The sequence below is a fragment of the Sus scrofa genome, chromosome 15 (assembly GCF_000003025.6).
Source record: "Sus scrofa isolate TJ Tabasco breed Duroc chromosome 15, Sscrofa11.1, whole genome shotgun sequence".
NCBI classification, from domain to species: Eukaryota; Metazoa; Chordata; class Mammalia; order Artiodactyla; family Suidae; genus Sus; species Sus scrofa.
This window is the reverse complement of record NC_010457.5, coordinates 54119993-54134539: the sequence shown is the minus strand read 5'-3', so window position 1 is coordinate 54134539 and position 14547 is coordinate 54119993. Positions and strand designations below refer to the sequence as shown.

General features: G+C 35.2%; 1 protein-coding gene across 1 annotated transcript in view; it reads right to left on the bottom strand.

Moving 5' to 3' along the window:
* PURG (purine rich element binding protein G) overlaps positions 636 to 14547 on the bottom strand; it is a 38884-nt gene continuing 24972 nt past the window's right edge. Inside the window, exon 3 of the mRNA XM_003359494.4 lies at positions 636 to 1529. Within this exon, the coding sequence (XP_003359542.1) occupies positions 1425 to 1529 (105 nt within the window). The 3' untranslated portion in view covers positions 636 to 1424. The remainder of the gene's footprint in view (positions 1530 to 14547) is intronic.

Below are 14547 nucleotides of genomic sequence, written 5' to 3'. Positions count from 1 at the left end.
GCTCTTCCTCCCTCCCTTCCCTTTCCTTCCTTCCTTCCTTCCTTCCTTCCTTCCTTCCTTCCATCTTTTTAGGACTGCACCTGAGGCATAGGAAGTTCTGAGGTTAGGAGTCAAATCAGAGCTGTAGCTGCCAGCTTATACTATAGCCACAGCACTGTGGGATCCGAGCTGCGCCTGCGACCTACACCACAGCTCATATCAGTGCTGGATCCTTAACCCACGGAGCAAGGCCAGGGATTGAATGCGCATCCTCAAGGATACTAGTTGGGTTCATTACCATGGAGCCAGAACGGGAACTCCTAGGAATGGCCTTTTCAATGTCTTTGCATTGCAGTAAAGATTTTAAAGACCTACTTGCCTCCATTATCTCATGCATCAGATACCCATCAGATGATAAAGCTTTATTGATAAAGTATAAATATGGACACTAAGGACCTTTTTGCTTTCTCCACTCATTTTCTGGTCTGACAGGTCTAGTTTTCATAGCTCTGATCTAAACTTGATTTAAATTCCTAAATATAGAATATATTTGGGGGCACCAATATAAATACATTTGGTAAGAGCTACTTTGGGTTGATATGAGGGCTCAGTAGAACTAATCTGCTTTCTGGAAAATAATTGAGAAGCCAAACTAATCACACATATAAATCAATTTATTAGATTGTCAGTGATACTTTGAGACAAATTCAAGTTATTTTATTGTACTTGATATAAACAGAGGAAGGAAGGAAAGTTTTAAACTTCAAGCTTTGTTCAGCATGTGTGCAGTTAGCATCCACAAAGCACCATTGGATATGGAAGAATTAGCACCACAGAATTTTAGGACCTAACTGTTAACATGCATCACTGAAAAATCTGGAACATGAAAACTGAAGTAGTACATGGTATGGTCTATTAGAAACAATACAAGGCAATTTATGACTTGTTTTCATACAGTACAGTACAATCACCAATCAATGAGAACCTTTAAAGTACAATACAGGACAAAAAACACTTTGTACCCTGTTAACACTAAAGCAGTTACAGATTTAAAAAACATGTTTCTTGTAAGAGGCAGTGGGTTGAAAAGATCCCTCCTCCTCAATTTTTAAATTCAGAGTTATATAGTTACATGATCTCTTAAGAAAGTATTTTCAAATCTGTCTCTCTACCTTAATGCTGACAATTTTTTTTTTTTTTGAAAATGGAATGGCTAGATGAATTAACAAAACAAAACAAAACAAAACAGCCTGGTAGAGTCAAGAAGTCTTCCACTGTGGTGGAAGATATCCCACATAAGAGCAGTTTGAAAATGATGCCAATGGTGTCGACACTTGTCTTCCCTTCTGTGGAGGAATGTCTAGTACAGAAGCCTTGCATTCACGATGAACTTCGGTTCATTTCTTTCACTGAATGCCTTTATTCTGAGGTGTAACATAAGAGACTTATTCCTCAACTGTTTTTGTAGTGTCATAGGGCTGTTCCTTATGCTGGTTTTGACAACAGTGAAAAGGGTTGATATTCTCTCTGGATTTAGGGTAATTTGTGAGCTAAAGAAAAAATATTAATTTAAATTTAGCATATATGAAATTTTAAAGGGAGTTTAACTATTTCCACAGTACAAACCCATAAAGAATAGCATTGAAAACCTTTCTGTTAGAAAACATGTAACAAACCCTCAATTTTAAGTTGTGCCTAGGCCAATTTTGGCATATTTGAAGATACTGTATAAGAAATGTGCAGTAAGAGTAGATACAGGTATATTCCGATCTCAATGCATTGATGTCAAGGAAAATATATTTTTACTCACCAAGAGAAGAATATACCTTGAAGCATCTATGCAGACACATGAATCAATCATATGTCTGCCCAACTTCTAATTCTGGAATAGTGATAACAGGGTCATTTAGGAAAAAAGTACTCAATTACAGTACGGCAGCAATTTTATGTTGTATATATTTAACAGCAAAAACATTTTTGAAAATAGAATCAGTACTATACGGTAAGTTTACAATTCACCATTTCTATACTCATAATACATGCGTTTATTTGTTCTCTTGGTTTTTAAAAAATCCCACTAGGACCAACATCTTTCAGAACAACAATCTAACATTAAACAAAAACCTTCTAAGGAAAATATTTAGCATCACAGAGATCTGAGAAAAGTCTTGTTACTTAACAGCACAAAATACTCAATAAAGATCTACATTTAAGATTGTTCATGCCATGACGTTAACATACCTTTGGGTTAATATATCTTATTTAAAAAAGAAACAAAGAAACAAACCAAAAAAACTGACATGGAATTTATCTTATTCTCTCCTTGGTAAGAACAGACTTCTAATAAATTTGACTCCTCTGTGTACTGTGTGGTGATGACCGTGTCTGTGAAGTGGCGTTCACATTTAGTAAAACATTTAAGACTAATGATAGGAAAATGGCCACTAGAGAGAAAGAATTATAGATAAGTAAAATTATAGAAAAATGTTTTTTTCTTAAGTGAACTGCCCCAGAACAAACAAAAATAGCAAAGTTTGTTTGCTTTGAAATATTCTTCTGTTGAAAAGCATTTTTGGATACAAGTTAGCCTATCCTTTCATATGTCAGACAGAGAAGATTTAACTTGAGAAAAAAATTTAACTTTTGAAAAAAAAATCCTATTTTTTTCTGCAGAACCAAATGCATTGTTTAGTCAAGTACTAACTAGTCAAGTACTCATTTTCTAAAGAGGAAACAGCTACACACTTGCAGCACATCCACATTACTGATTTAAATTTGATAATTCATGAGGCATGGCTGACTTGAGCATAGAAGCCGCACTAATTTCTTAATGTTTTAGAATTACGTTAGAAAAAGAAACAAAACTCAACTGAAACAAGATTGAGTAATGACAGGCTGGCTTAATGGTTCTGATTGCCCTTATCTTTGATCAACATTTCAAAACAAGTAGTACCAAATAAAAATAAGATTTAAAAAAGAAAATGTCTAAAAACCATTCAATGAAAAAGTCTTCAAATTTTACAACATTTTAACCTCAAATTAGACTAACAGTTTTTTTCATTATCACAAACACTTTTGTTAACACTTGAGTTTTTTTTCTGTACTGTTCATTGGCTGTATAATGTAATGCAATTTTCTGTTAAGTTAAAATATTTTGAATTATTACATTTTACTATAAGAAGCTTTAGAAAAACACATAAATAGGATAAATTTATAAAAGGATAAAGAAAATTTTATGGGACTTTAGACAAGTTCTATACAGACAAATAGTTCAAGGTAATAAAGTGCCTTCATTTCCAGGTAATCAATTTTTCACTAAAATATTTTAAGGCTTTATAAGAAACTTAATGCTATCAGCAATTTGATAGTATATGGGGTTATGTTATTAATTAGCATTCTTTCATAGTATTTATTTCATTTAATCTTTTGATCCATATTAGGTTATTTGTAATTATTAGCAGCTTTAAATGATAAAATTTAAATTGCAAATTGTGAATTCATTTTGTGAGGAAAGACAAAAATGTATAATTTCTAAATGTTGTGATCTGTACATAAGACTCACATGTTGCTTGTGAATAATCTGGTTTATGTCATAATATACAACAGCCAGTGATCCCCCCCCCATTCAACAGAATATTTAATCCCATGGCAAACAGGGCCATCATTTCCTTCATTCACATATTCTGTTGTCTTCACATTTAAAATGATTATGCAGCCTTAAATGAAAAAGGACACAGAAAATTTAAGATAGATTCTTCAAACACAGGCACAGTTAATATTTTTTTATTGCAATAGCTTGTACATAATCTGTACTGATGCCAATATCTACTGTTAAAGCATTTATATTTATTTTCATTTTGCTTCTAATACCCATGGATATAGCACAGTAAAATACTGGTAACCTAGTATAAGTATATATAATAGCCATAATCATACAGAATTCTATTTCTTATTTTTTCTTTGGAGGATATAGGGGTATTTCAAACACAGCTGTGTCCCTAGTTGGCTTGGCAGCTCCAGATTTTAAGATAAATTAAGACTGTATGGACATCAACTACTCAACTGGTTATAACCAATGAAACTAATTAAAATGTTTCAATATTCTGTTTCAGGAATTTAGCTATTTTTATCAGAAAATTGCTAAAGTCAGGCACCAGATTAAATGGTCATGATATCTAAAATGCTTTTCTAATTACCACTGAATTAAATTAAAATGTTCCTTAAATTAAAGATTTCTCAGATTAGGATGGAAGAGGAAATGTAAAACTCAGTGCAAAGAATGGTTTAAGTTAAATGTTTCACATAATTAGAAAAACAGGAAATACCAGTAGGAGAAAAGTGCTAGTCTTAAAACTGGATTTGGTTTCAAATCTAAAGCCTAGTAGTAAGAGTAATTCCTGGGAATTAAAGAGAAATTAAATTGGCATAAACTTTTATAATTGCACATTCCTTTACCAAAGTGCTCCAAGTTACCCCAAATTTTTTTAAAATGTACATGATGCTACTTTTCAAAATCTAAGTATATATAAATTTACTTTTCTTTTTAATAATATATTACAGTTTCACAAACTTAGCACAAATATAAGCAAGAAGATGAATTACAACTTTCTAAAAACAGTATAATGTGTTTTAAAAAAATAACTATTAAGAACCTTTGTCATTATGAAGATTCAAATCCAAGTATAGCCAAAGCATTCCCATAAAATCTGAAAACATCATGAGAGTTTATGTAGGCAAATTTTAGTTAACACACTGCCATGCAATGCGCAGACATCATATGCTTTTTCAAAAACATAGTTATCCTGTTTTTATCTTACTACAATATTATACTTTTTTCACTCTTTGAAGTGACAGTATACTTAATAACTGAATTTTGAAAACAGTATTAAACACTAAGGTTTCTAGCCTTAATTGTTTGTTCCTATTAAGCACAGCAAAAACATTTGATGCCTGGGTTATTAATTTTCATGCTTCTTTCTCTTTATTCTAAATAGAAATGCTAAATGGAAATGTATAGAGGTAATATAATAAGGACAAAAGAACATTAGAGACCAAAGCACCAATACATGGAACAGATAAAATAATAAACAACTGTGGTGGAAGTTCTCTATATTATTAAATTTGGTAAATCAGTGGAAGACAATAAAAAATAAAGTTCCCTTCATATAATATTTATATGAATATATATTTTAAAGTGAATGGCATGCATGTACATTTGGATTTTTAATAGTTTTGCTGTTTGAGTGTGATGAAGTTAAACTAGGGTGTTGTCTCAGTATAAACTGAGACCAGGATTTTTTTCTATTGCTCAGAGAGAGATAAAGTAGGATCCTGATCCTCAATGGCAGCTCACCTGTCTTGTTCTGCCATGGGCTAAACAATGTGGTATAGTGCCTTGTTTAATTAGGGTGAAAAATGCTGGTAAAACATAAAGTAACCAATGTTAAAGTTAGGATCAGTTCATAGTCATGGAACATTAAATGACTATCAAAAAAGGACTGCTTCCTTTTTTTTTTTTTTTTTTTTAAACAGTTTGAGAATCTCCCTTGGGTGTAAAAATGACCACATAAAAGCTTATGAAAGAAATGACCAATTTTTACACATTATTTATCTTCTGAGGATGTAGAGTGGGATATAAATTGGTATCCTAGTCCTCTGAGAAAAGTAACAAACTTTAAAAACATAAGTAAAATCAGAAAGGGTCAGGCATGATAAATCACTAATGATAACTCTCCCAAACCCAGCATGCAATTGGTTAGCCACAGAAAGGATAGATGTCCATCCCATATAATTTAAAGAATATTTTCATAGCTTCTGAGTAGGAGAATATAATCTCTTGTTGGTAAGTAAGAGTCTTGGAAAGTGGTAGCATTCAAAATTGCTAGAGAAATACTACAAATAAACACTGATGCAAAATGTTCTTAATAGAAGCTGTAGATGTGTGGAAATTCCATACTATATGTGTGGAGTTTCCAACTATATTTAGTTCATGTAATACATAAAATAATGTAAGATTCTGCAATCCGTCTTGCTAATACACAGATTTTTTTCTCGATCTCGCAGAAGCTAGGCAGTCGTATTTACCTAATTTAGCTTTTCCTAGTAGCAGTCCTAGAGCAATGACATAAGTACCATTTCCACCATATAATTTAATCTTTCTTTCTATTATTCAGCAGTTTTATAGCACTTCTCATTTCCAAATGCCCCACAACTGGTTATAACGGTCACTTCCCATTGTATCCCTATGAGGAAGGCAAAGTTAATAAATTTCTTGAGCAGTGGTAGAACTACACAGATCTCATATATCTTCTCCAATCCAAAAGCAGTTGCCCCATACTGTATCAATACCATATGCTCTCTAGGGCCAAGGACTGGATCTTGTCTGCTGTATATCAAGACCTAAAAGACTGTCTAGCTCACACTGTATGCGCAATAAATATTTGTTGATTTAATGAAGGAGAAACGAAATTGAGAAAACAGAACAAAAACTCAGAGCCATCACCCAACTAAAAAGCTGTGCTTGCTCATTCTTGCTTCTCCACAATAGGTAGGTAGTATCACTCACTCTTAAATCACAAAGGCAAAGCCCATATTGTATATACCCTCCAGAGTATCAATAACACGATTAACTGTTATTACAACTACTCCTCAAACTCAGAATTAATCACCTTGCCTTTTGCCAAATATTTCAATAAGTTGCCCTTTCATGTGCAATATACCATTCGTTTCTTAAGCTAATTCATGCATACAGAATCAAGGAAATAATCCTTATAGCTGCAATCATTAGCAGGAATGTAAAAACATCTGAAGGGAGCGGAAAGAGTTACATGGATAGGGCAAAAGGAATGGGGGATCAGTGATTCTTCAGTGTTTTGGAAATAAGTGTAGGAAAGTTAAGATCCTTGAAAGACAGAAATTTTAGGTGTTTTTTTTTTGTTTTGTTTTTTTGGTTTTTTTTTTTTTTTGCCTTTTTAGGACCAAACCCACAGTATATGGAGGTTCCCAGGCTAGGGTCGAATCGGAGCTATAGCTGCCGGCCTATGCCACAGCCACAGCAATGCCAGATCTGAGCCGCACCTGTGACCTACACCACAGCAACACAATGCCGGATCCTTAACCCACTGAGCAAGTTCAGGGATCAAACCTGCATCCTCGTGGATGCTAGTCAGATTCATTTCCGCTGAGCCACGACAGGAACTCTGAGAGGACAGCGATTTTAGTGAACTAGGTGAATGGTGAGCTTAAACTAGATGAAATCAAATTCTTTCCCATGTCTAAAATTCTATGCTGTGCTAATTAGTTCCTCTTCTGATATGATGGGAACTTGTATGGTAATCATACTATATTTTATTTTACTTTATTTATTTTATTAGGCTGTGCCTGAGGCATGTGACAGTTCCTGGGCCAGGGATTGACACGTGACAATCCAGTGACAATGCTGGATCCTTAGCCCACTGAGCCACCAGGAAACTGCAATATATTTTATTTTTAAGAAAAAAGAATAATCTTGTTTAGTATTCTGGATTTTTTTTTTTTTTTTTTGGCTGCCGCATGCAGTGGCTTGATGTGGGGTCTCAGTTCCCAGACCAGGAATTGAACCCAGGCTGCAGCAGTGAAAATGCTGAGTCCTAACCATCAGACCACCAGGGAACTCCCTGGATCTCTTGAGCAACTGTGACTATTAAAAGTTTTCTCTAAACCATCATTAGGCCTCCTTATGTAAAGCCTTTTAAATCCTAAATCAATCTACTTAAATTATGTCAATATAGTGTGGATGTTATAATACTTTGTATTGTAGCAAAATCAGTAGCTAGAGCTTGCTCCTACTCATACTGCTTTACATGACTGTGTCTTCTAAAGAATAAGTCTTACCAATTAAATACAATTCATGACCTCATTTCCAATTTCAAAGACATAAAAGTGGAATTATTTCTTGTAAAAATTAGAGTTATGGTTCTAAATCATATGAGCAGAAAAAAATGGTAATGATATTAAGTTTGAATCTCTAAACTGCTGTACATGTTAATAAAAACAGCACTATGAATTAGAACATCTTGCCCGAGAAGCAAAAACATCATTCATTCCAAAAGTTGTAAGCAAAAATCTAATTTTTATTAGCCAGAACCATAAATACATGGGTGGAGGAAAGATGATTTACTATCAGCTTTAATTTCTTTTGAGCTAGGACTTTTCAAAACCCCTCGAGCTGTGTGTACTCACTGGGAAATCAGGCTTATAATTCTTTATTTCATAACCTAAGACCTTTTTACCTTTTGAACATTAAACTGATGTCATTACACATCCTCAAATGGTAACAAGGGCCATGTCCTCACTTTTCCACATGGCAACAAACATTATTGGCAGTTAATTAAAATTAATGACTACAGTTCAAAGGACGATGAACTGCTTAAAGAGTTCATGCATACTGCTCAAAAGCAGTTAATCATCTTCATAGTTTAGAACATATATCCTTGAAGCTGAGTCGATAGCAATGTAAGGCCTCCTTATGGGTTGAATTACACTAATGAGATTCTCTTGGTAATTTAAATGTAAGTGCCTTTTTATGAGAAATAATACTTAGGCCAAATTCTATGCCGAAGTAGGTCACATTAAAGGGAAATTTCATTTCAGTATTTCTGGAATAATCAGAATGAAATATGAATGTGGTAAAATAATTTAGGAACCATAGGGAGAAAAATAACTGTAAGAGGGGAGAAGGAAAGTATATGTATTTAGTGGTAGGCAGAAAGGCAAAAGAAATGAGAAAATCAGTAGATGAGAGGGATTCAGAGAATTGGAATCATTGGAAATTTTATTCATATTCTCTCAGTAATTTGGTAAAATATGTCATTTGAGTGTCTTTTCCTGTAGAACTGACATAGGCATTGCAGTACCGTATGGTTACACTTTCCCCTGTTGAACAGTTGTTATAAACATTGAAAATGACTTAGTACCTTTCCATAAAGTTAGGAAAGTGTTGAGTATCCTCTTGGTATGTGATTTAGGGTTCTGGGATCTCTTTATGGTTCTGTAGCTCCTCATTGTATTTTATTTTTTTTATTTTTTTCACTTTTCAGGGCCATACCTGCGGCATATGGAGGTTCCCAGGCTAGGGGTCCAATCGAAGCGGCTGCCGGCCTATACACAGCCACAGCAACATGGGGTCTGAACCACATCTATGACCTACACCACAGCTCATGGCAACACCAGATCCTTAACCCACTGAGCAAGGCCAGGGATCGAACCTGTGTCCTCATGGATACTGGTCTGGTTCTTTAACCACTGAGCCACAATGGTAACTCCTGTAGCTCCTTTAAGATTTTAGCATCTTAAAGGTGGATGTGGCATGGATCGGGATGGACTTATTTTATTTAGTTATGCCAAAATTCAGACTCCTCTTTGGTAAGAATAGGATTCTCTTGAAAAAGAGAACAGCAGAGAGTAAAAATCCCTCCTTTATATCTATTGGTACACGATTTACTATGTCTCACTAGAATCACAATATTATCTTAGCTGAAGTGTATTGCCACTACCTAAAATCTCAATCACTCTTTGCTTAAAATGGCAAAATTTGGGGAGTTCCCGTCGTGGCGCAGTGGTTAATGAATCCGACTAGGAACCATGAGGTTGCGGGTTCGATCCCTGCCTTGCTCAGGGGGTTAACAATCCAGCGTTGCCGTGAGCTGTGGTGTAGGTTGCAGACGCGGCTCGGATCCCGAGTTGCTGTGGCTCTGGCGTAGGCTGGTGGCTACAGCTCCGATTCAACCCCTAGCCTGGGAACCTCCATATGCTGCGGGAGCGGCCCAAGAAATAGCAACAACAACAACAACAACAAAAGACAAAAAGGCAAAAAGACAAAAAAAAAAAAAAAAAAAAAAAAAGGCAAAATTTGGGCAAGTTCAATTAGAACTGCCAGAAAGACAGAGATACAGTTCAGGTGTGGTTGTTATTGTATCCACTCTCCTTTCACTTATATATGAGTTTAACCTATGGACAAGTATGAGTTTCCAATAATAAAACTGAGTTCATAAGGTCTACGTTATATAATTTTAAGAGTGTGTAAAAGCTATTGAAGCCTCACCATATTGATAAACAGTGAAAGGATTCCTTCCAGCATGTTTTGATAATAAAGCTATCATAAGAAGTATTTCCTCACCTGGAGTTATTTTTCACATTACTTTTTGAGGTCAAAGCAGAACTATAAAATAAAAACAACCAATAACAGTTCTTTGGCCATTGCGATTGCTGAAGTGCCCATTATCTGTTTTCAAAAGGATAATTTAGAGTCTCCCAAAAGAGTATTTCTTGCTGCAGTGACTAAGGTGGGAATAGTTGTTTGAATATTAGGAGCACTGTCATTGAATACAAATATTAGAGGGTATTTTGTCCCCTCCATTCTTACTACAGATTTGCTGTCAGGATTCAATTAAGGTACTCAGTGAAGATCTGCTGATTTTTGGCCTCTTAAAAAAAAATTATCATTAGCAATAAAAAGGAACCATCCATTGATAAGCTCAACAGCAGGGAGGATCTCAAAACGTGAAATAAGTGAAATATATGTTAATTTACATGAAATTCCAGAATACACAAAACTAACCTATAGTAATAGAAATCAGATCAGTGACTGAGTTTGGAAACTGTAATGGGGGGAAAGTGTGGGTGCTGACTGGGAAGGGGTACATGGGAACTTTCTAGGGTGAATGAAATATTCTGTCTTAATATTTGTCAAAACTAAGATCTGAGATTTCACCGTAAGTAAATTATACTTAAATACAAACATTCAACAGCATTACAACTAAACACAATATTCTGCGGCATCATAAAAGCTGGCGGTATTTTTCTTTCTTTCTTTTTTTTTTTTGGCATATGGAGGTTCCCAGGCTAGTGGTGGAATCAGAACTGTAGCTGCTGGCCTGCGCCACAGCCACAGCAACTTGGGATTTGAGCCGAGTTTGTGACCTACATCGCAGCTGGTGGCAACGCTGGATCCTTAAGCCATTGAACGAGTCCAGAGATCAAACTCGCACTCTCATGGATACTAGTCGGGTTTGCAACCCACTAAGTCACAATGGGAAGTCCCCCCCGCCTCTTTTTTTTTCAATTTCAAAACTTCTACCTTCACCCTGTTCCATAGAGAGCAACATATCCTAGAATGCGGCCAAGGGTTTTGTTTCAGAGCACCAAACCAAAACAGGCTCTTTATAATTGGAGAAAAAATAAAAGTTTATGGACCATAGTAAATTTGTCAGCTCTAAGAAAGGATTGAGAACATCTTATGTTTAAAAAATACCCTTCCCTCCTGCACTGTTGGTGGGAATGTAAATCGGTACAACCACTATGGAGAATAGTATGGAGGATCCTCAGAAAACTATACATAGAAGCACCATATCACCCAGCAATCCCACTCTTGCGTGTATATCTGGACAAAACTTTCCTTGAAAAAGACACATGCACCCGCATGTTCATTGCAGCACTATTCACAATAGCCAAGACGTGCAAACAACCTAAATGTCCATTGACAGATGATCAGATTAAGAAGATGCGGTATGTGTATATACATACATATATATATATATTCCATATGTATAATGGAATACTAGTCAGCCATAAAAAAGTACAAAATAATGCCATTTGCAGCAACATGGATGGAACTAGAGACTCTCATACTAAGTGAAGTAAGAAAGAGAAAGACAAATAACACATGATATTACTTACATCTGGAATCTAATAGCACAAATGAACCTTTCCACAGAAAAGAAAATCATGGACATGGAGAATAGACTTGAGGTTGCCAAGGGGGAGGGGGAGGGAGTGGGATAGATTGGGAATTTGGGGTTAATAGATGCAAACTATTGCCTTTGGAGTGGATAAGCAATGAGATCCTGCTGTATAGCACTGGGAACTGCATCTAGTCACTTATGATGGAGCATGATAATGTGCGAAAAAAGAATGTATACATATATGTGTAACTGAGTCACCTTGCTGTACAGTAGAAAACTGACGAACACTGTAAACCAGCTATAATGGAAAAAATAAAAATGATTATAAAATAAAAAAAATAAAAAATAAAAAATACCCTAGAATGTAAAAAGTTTTCCAAGCTGGATTTATTATTGTAAAAATATTAATTTATAAATGCAGAAAAAAATCAATAAAATTTTGATTCAAATGCTGCTTAAAAGTAATCATGGCAGTATGGTCGTCACTCTTGTTTTGTTTCCCCAAGGATGTGTGAATATTGGTGGAAGAGTAGTGTACCACCAGCATCGAAAGCAGATTGATGAACTTAAAACATTCATGTGGGAGAGCAACGGGATTTTACCTTATGCTACCTGGTGTATAATTGAATATATATATAATAAAACACATTTTAAAACCATTTTGAATGCCAGTGGTTGGGGTCTAATTTTTAATGATTATCTCACCACTTCAAATCTAAGAGCCTGTGTTCATTGACTTTAGAGAGGTTATAGTCAGAGTTAAAATAGTCAATGACTTTGCTGTAAGGCAGAAATTGGCACAACGCTGTAAATCAACCATACTTTATTTTTAAATTTATTATTTTTTCTTCTTTTTTTGCTTTTTAGGGCCGCACCCGCAGCATATGGAGGTGCCAAGGCCAGAGGTTGAATTGGAGCTGTAGTTGCTGGCCAATGTCACAGACACAGCAACTCGGGATCCAAGCCGTGCCTGCGAGATACACCACAGCTCATGGCAATGCCAGATCCTCAACCCACTGAGCAAGACCAGGGAATGAACCTACAACTTCATGGTCACTAGTCGGATTTGTTTCTGCTGTGCCACGGTGGGAACTCACGAAATCAACCATATTTTAATTTAAAAAGAAAAGAAAATCCATTGTAATCTACAAAAAAATTTTCAATGAATTCCCAATTTCCTATGGAAATAAGCTTATTATACTATTGGACAATCCTAAAAATAAAGTGAAAAAGTTCTGGTTCTAAGAAGAAAACAGAAATACCTTGAAGAGAATTTATGTGCAAGTGAGGCCAATTATTCATGGGCAAACTCAAAACTATAGTTAAAAGTCAGATAATTATTTCTCTAAATTGTTTCTTTTTGTAATTCCAATTCAAACCCACCAAAGGCTTATGCTGTCCTAAACCTACATGTCATGCAAAGATATCTGAAATATATAATTTGACTACTTCATCATTTTCCACCAGAGAGTAGAGGAAAAAATATGGAAAAAGTAAGCAATTTCTCCAGCACAGTGCCTGGCCTACTGGAGGAACTCAAGTATTTGCTGAATAAATGAATCTTCGCTTTCATTTTCCTTGAACTGTCATTTCTTACCTCTCATAGTGGCTTCTACATACATTCTATATACATTGAAAATTCAGTACGACTGAAAAGGAAAATTACAGGCACATACTTTAATTAAAAAAAAAAAAAAAAGCAGTTCTCTGAAATCCCTGTGTCATTATTGCTGCTCTTGCTCTTGTTGACAAATTGCATAAATATAAATTGACACAATTGAAGGACAAAAATAAATTGATACATGATAACCTAGATTTTTTGTTATAAAATTTTCCTCTTAAAACTCAGTTGACACTAAAGGACACTGTTTGCTTCTCTAGAGGCAACAATTTAAACTGATATAATTAATAGAATGGGTAGTTGTGTGATGTTTTATCTAATTATTTTCTGAGATAGTGAGAGGCTTAAGGATTCCTAAGTACCAAAGGAAAACAGAATGCCAAGTGCTAGAAGACAGAAAAAATATAGTCCAAGATTATATAAAATGGGGAAAAGCTCACTATCAAGATGATGGTCTGTAGGAGCCTCTTTATAATGGTAACTGGGGCCTCAATTACAATAGTTTCTTTACTATCTTGAAACCAACGGTTAAGAGTTCCCATTGTGGCTCAGTGGAAATGAACCCAACTAGTAACCATGAGGATTCAGATTCAATCCCTGGCCTCGCTCAGTGGGTTAAGGATCCAGCATTGCCATGAGCTGCTGTGTAGGTCACAGATGCGGCTCAGATCCCATGTTGCTGTGGCTGTGGTGTAGGCCGGCAGCTGCAGCTCTGATTCCACCCCTAGCCAGGGAACTTCTATGCGCTACAGGTTTGGCCCTAAAAAGCTATAAATAAATAAATAAATAAATAAATAAATAAATAAAATATACACAAAAAATTTAAAAAAGAAACCAATGTTTAAAGTGTTTATCAACTATCGGAAAGCTGTTTTTCAGAATTAAAAATGACTCACAAACATAATCTTATAATAGGTTTTCAACTTTAAAATAAATAGATGAGAAAACTCTTGTAGCTCAGAGAAGGAGAACACATTCTGAATGAATCACAGACACCATCTCTTACTGATTTTGAAGTAAAGTAATAGAGACGTAGATACTGTGTAGTGGAAGGACCATTTACTAAGGTCTAGCTCAAGTTCTTTTTTTTTTTAGCCACACCCGTGGTAGGTGGAATTTCCCAGACCAGGGGTTGAATCTGCACCACAGCAGTGAAAACACTGGATTCTTAACCTGTTGAGCTACCAGAGAACTCCCCAATTTCTGAAATGACTAGTTAAATGATTT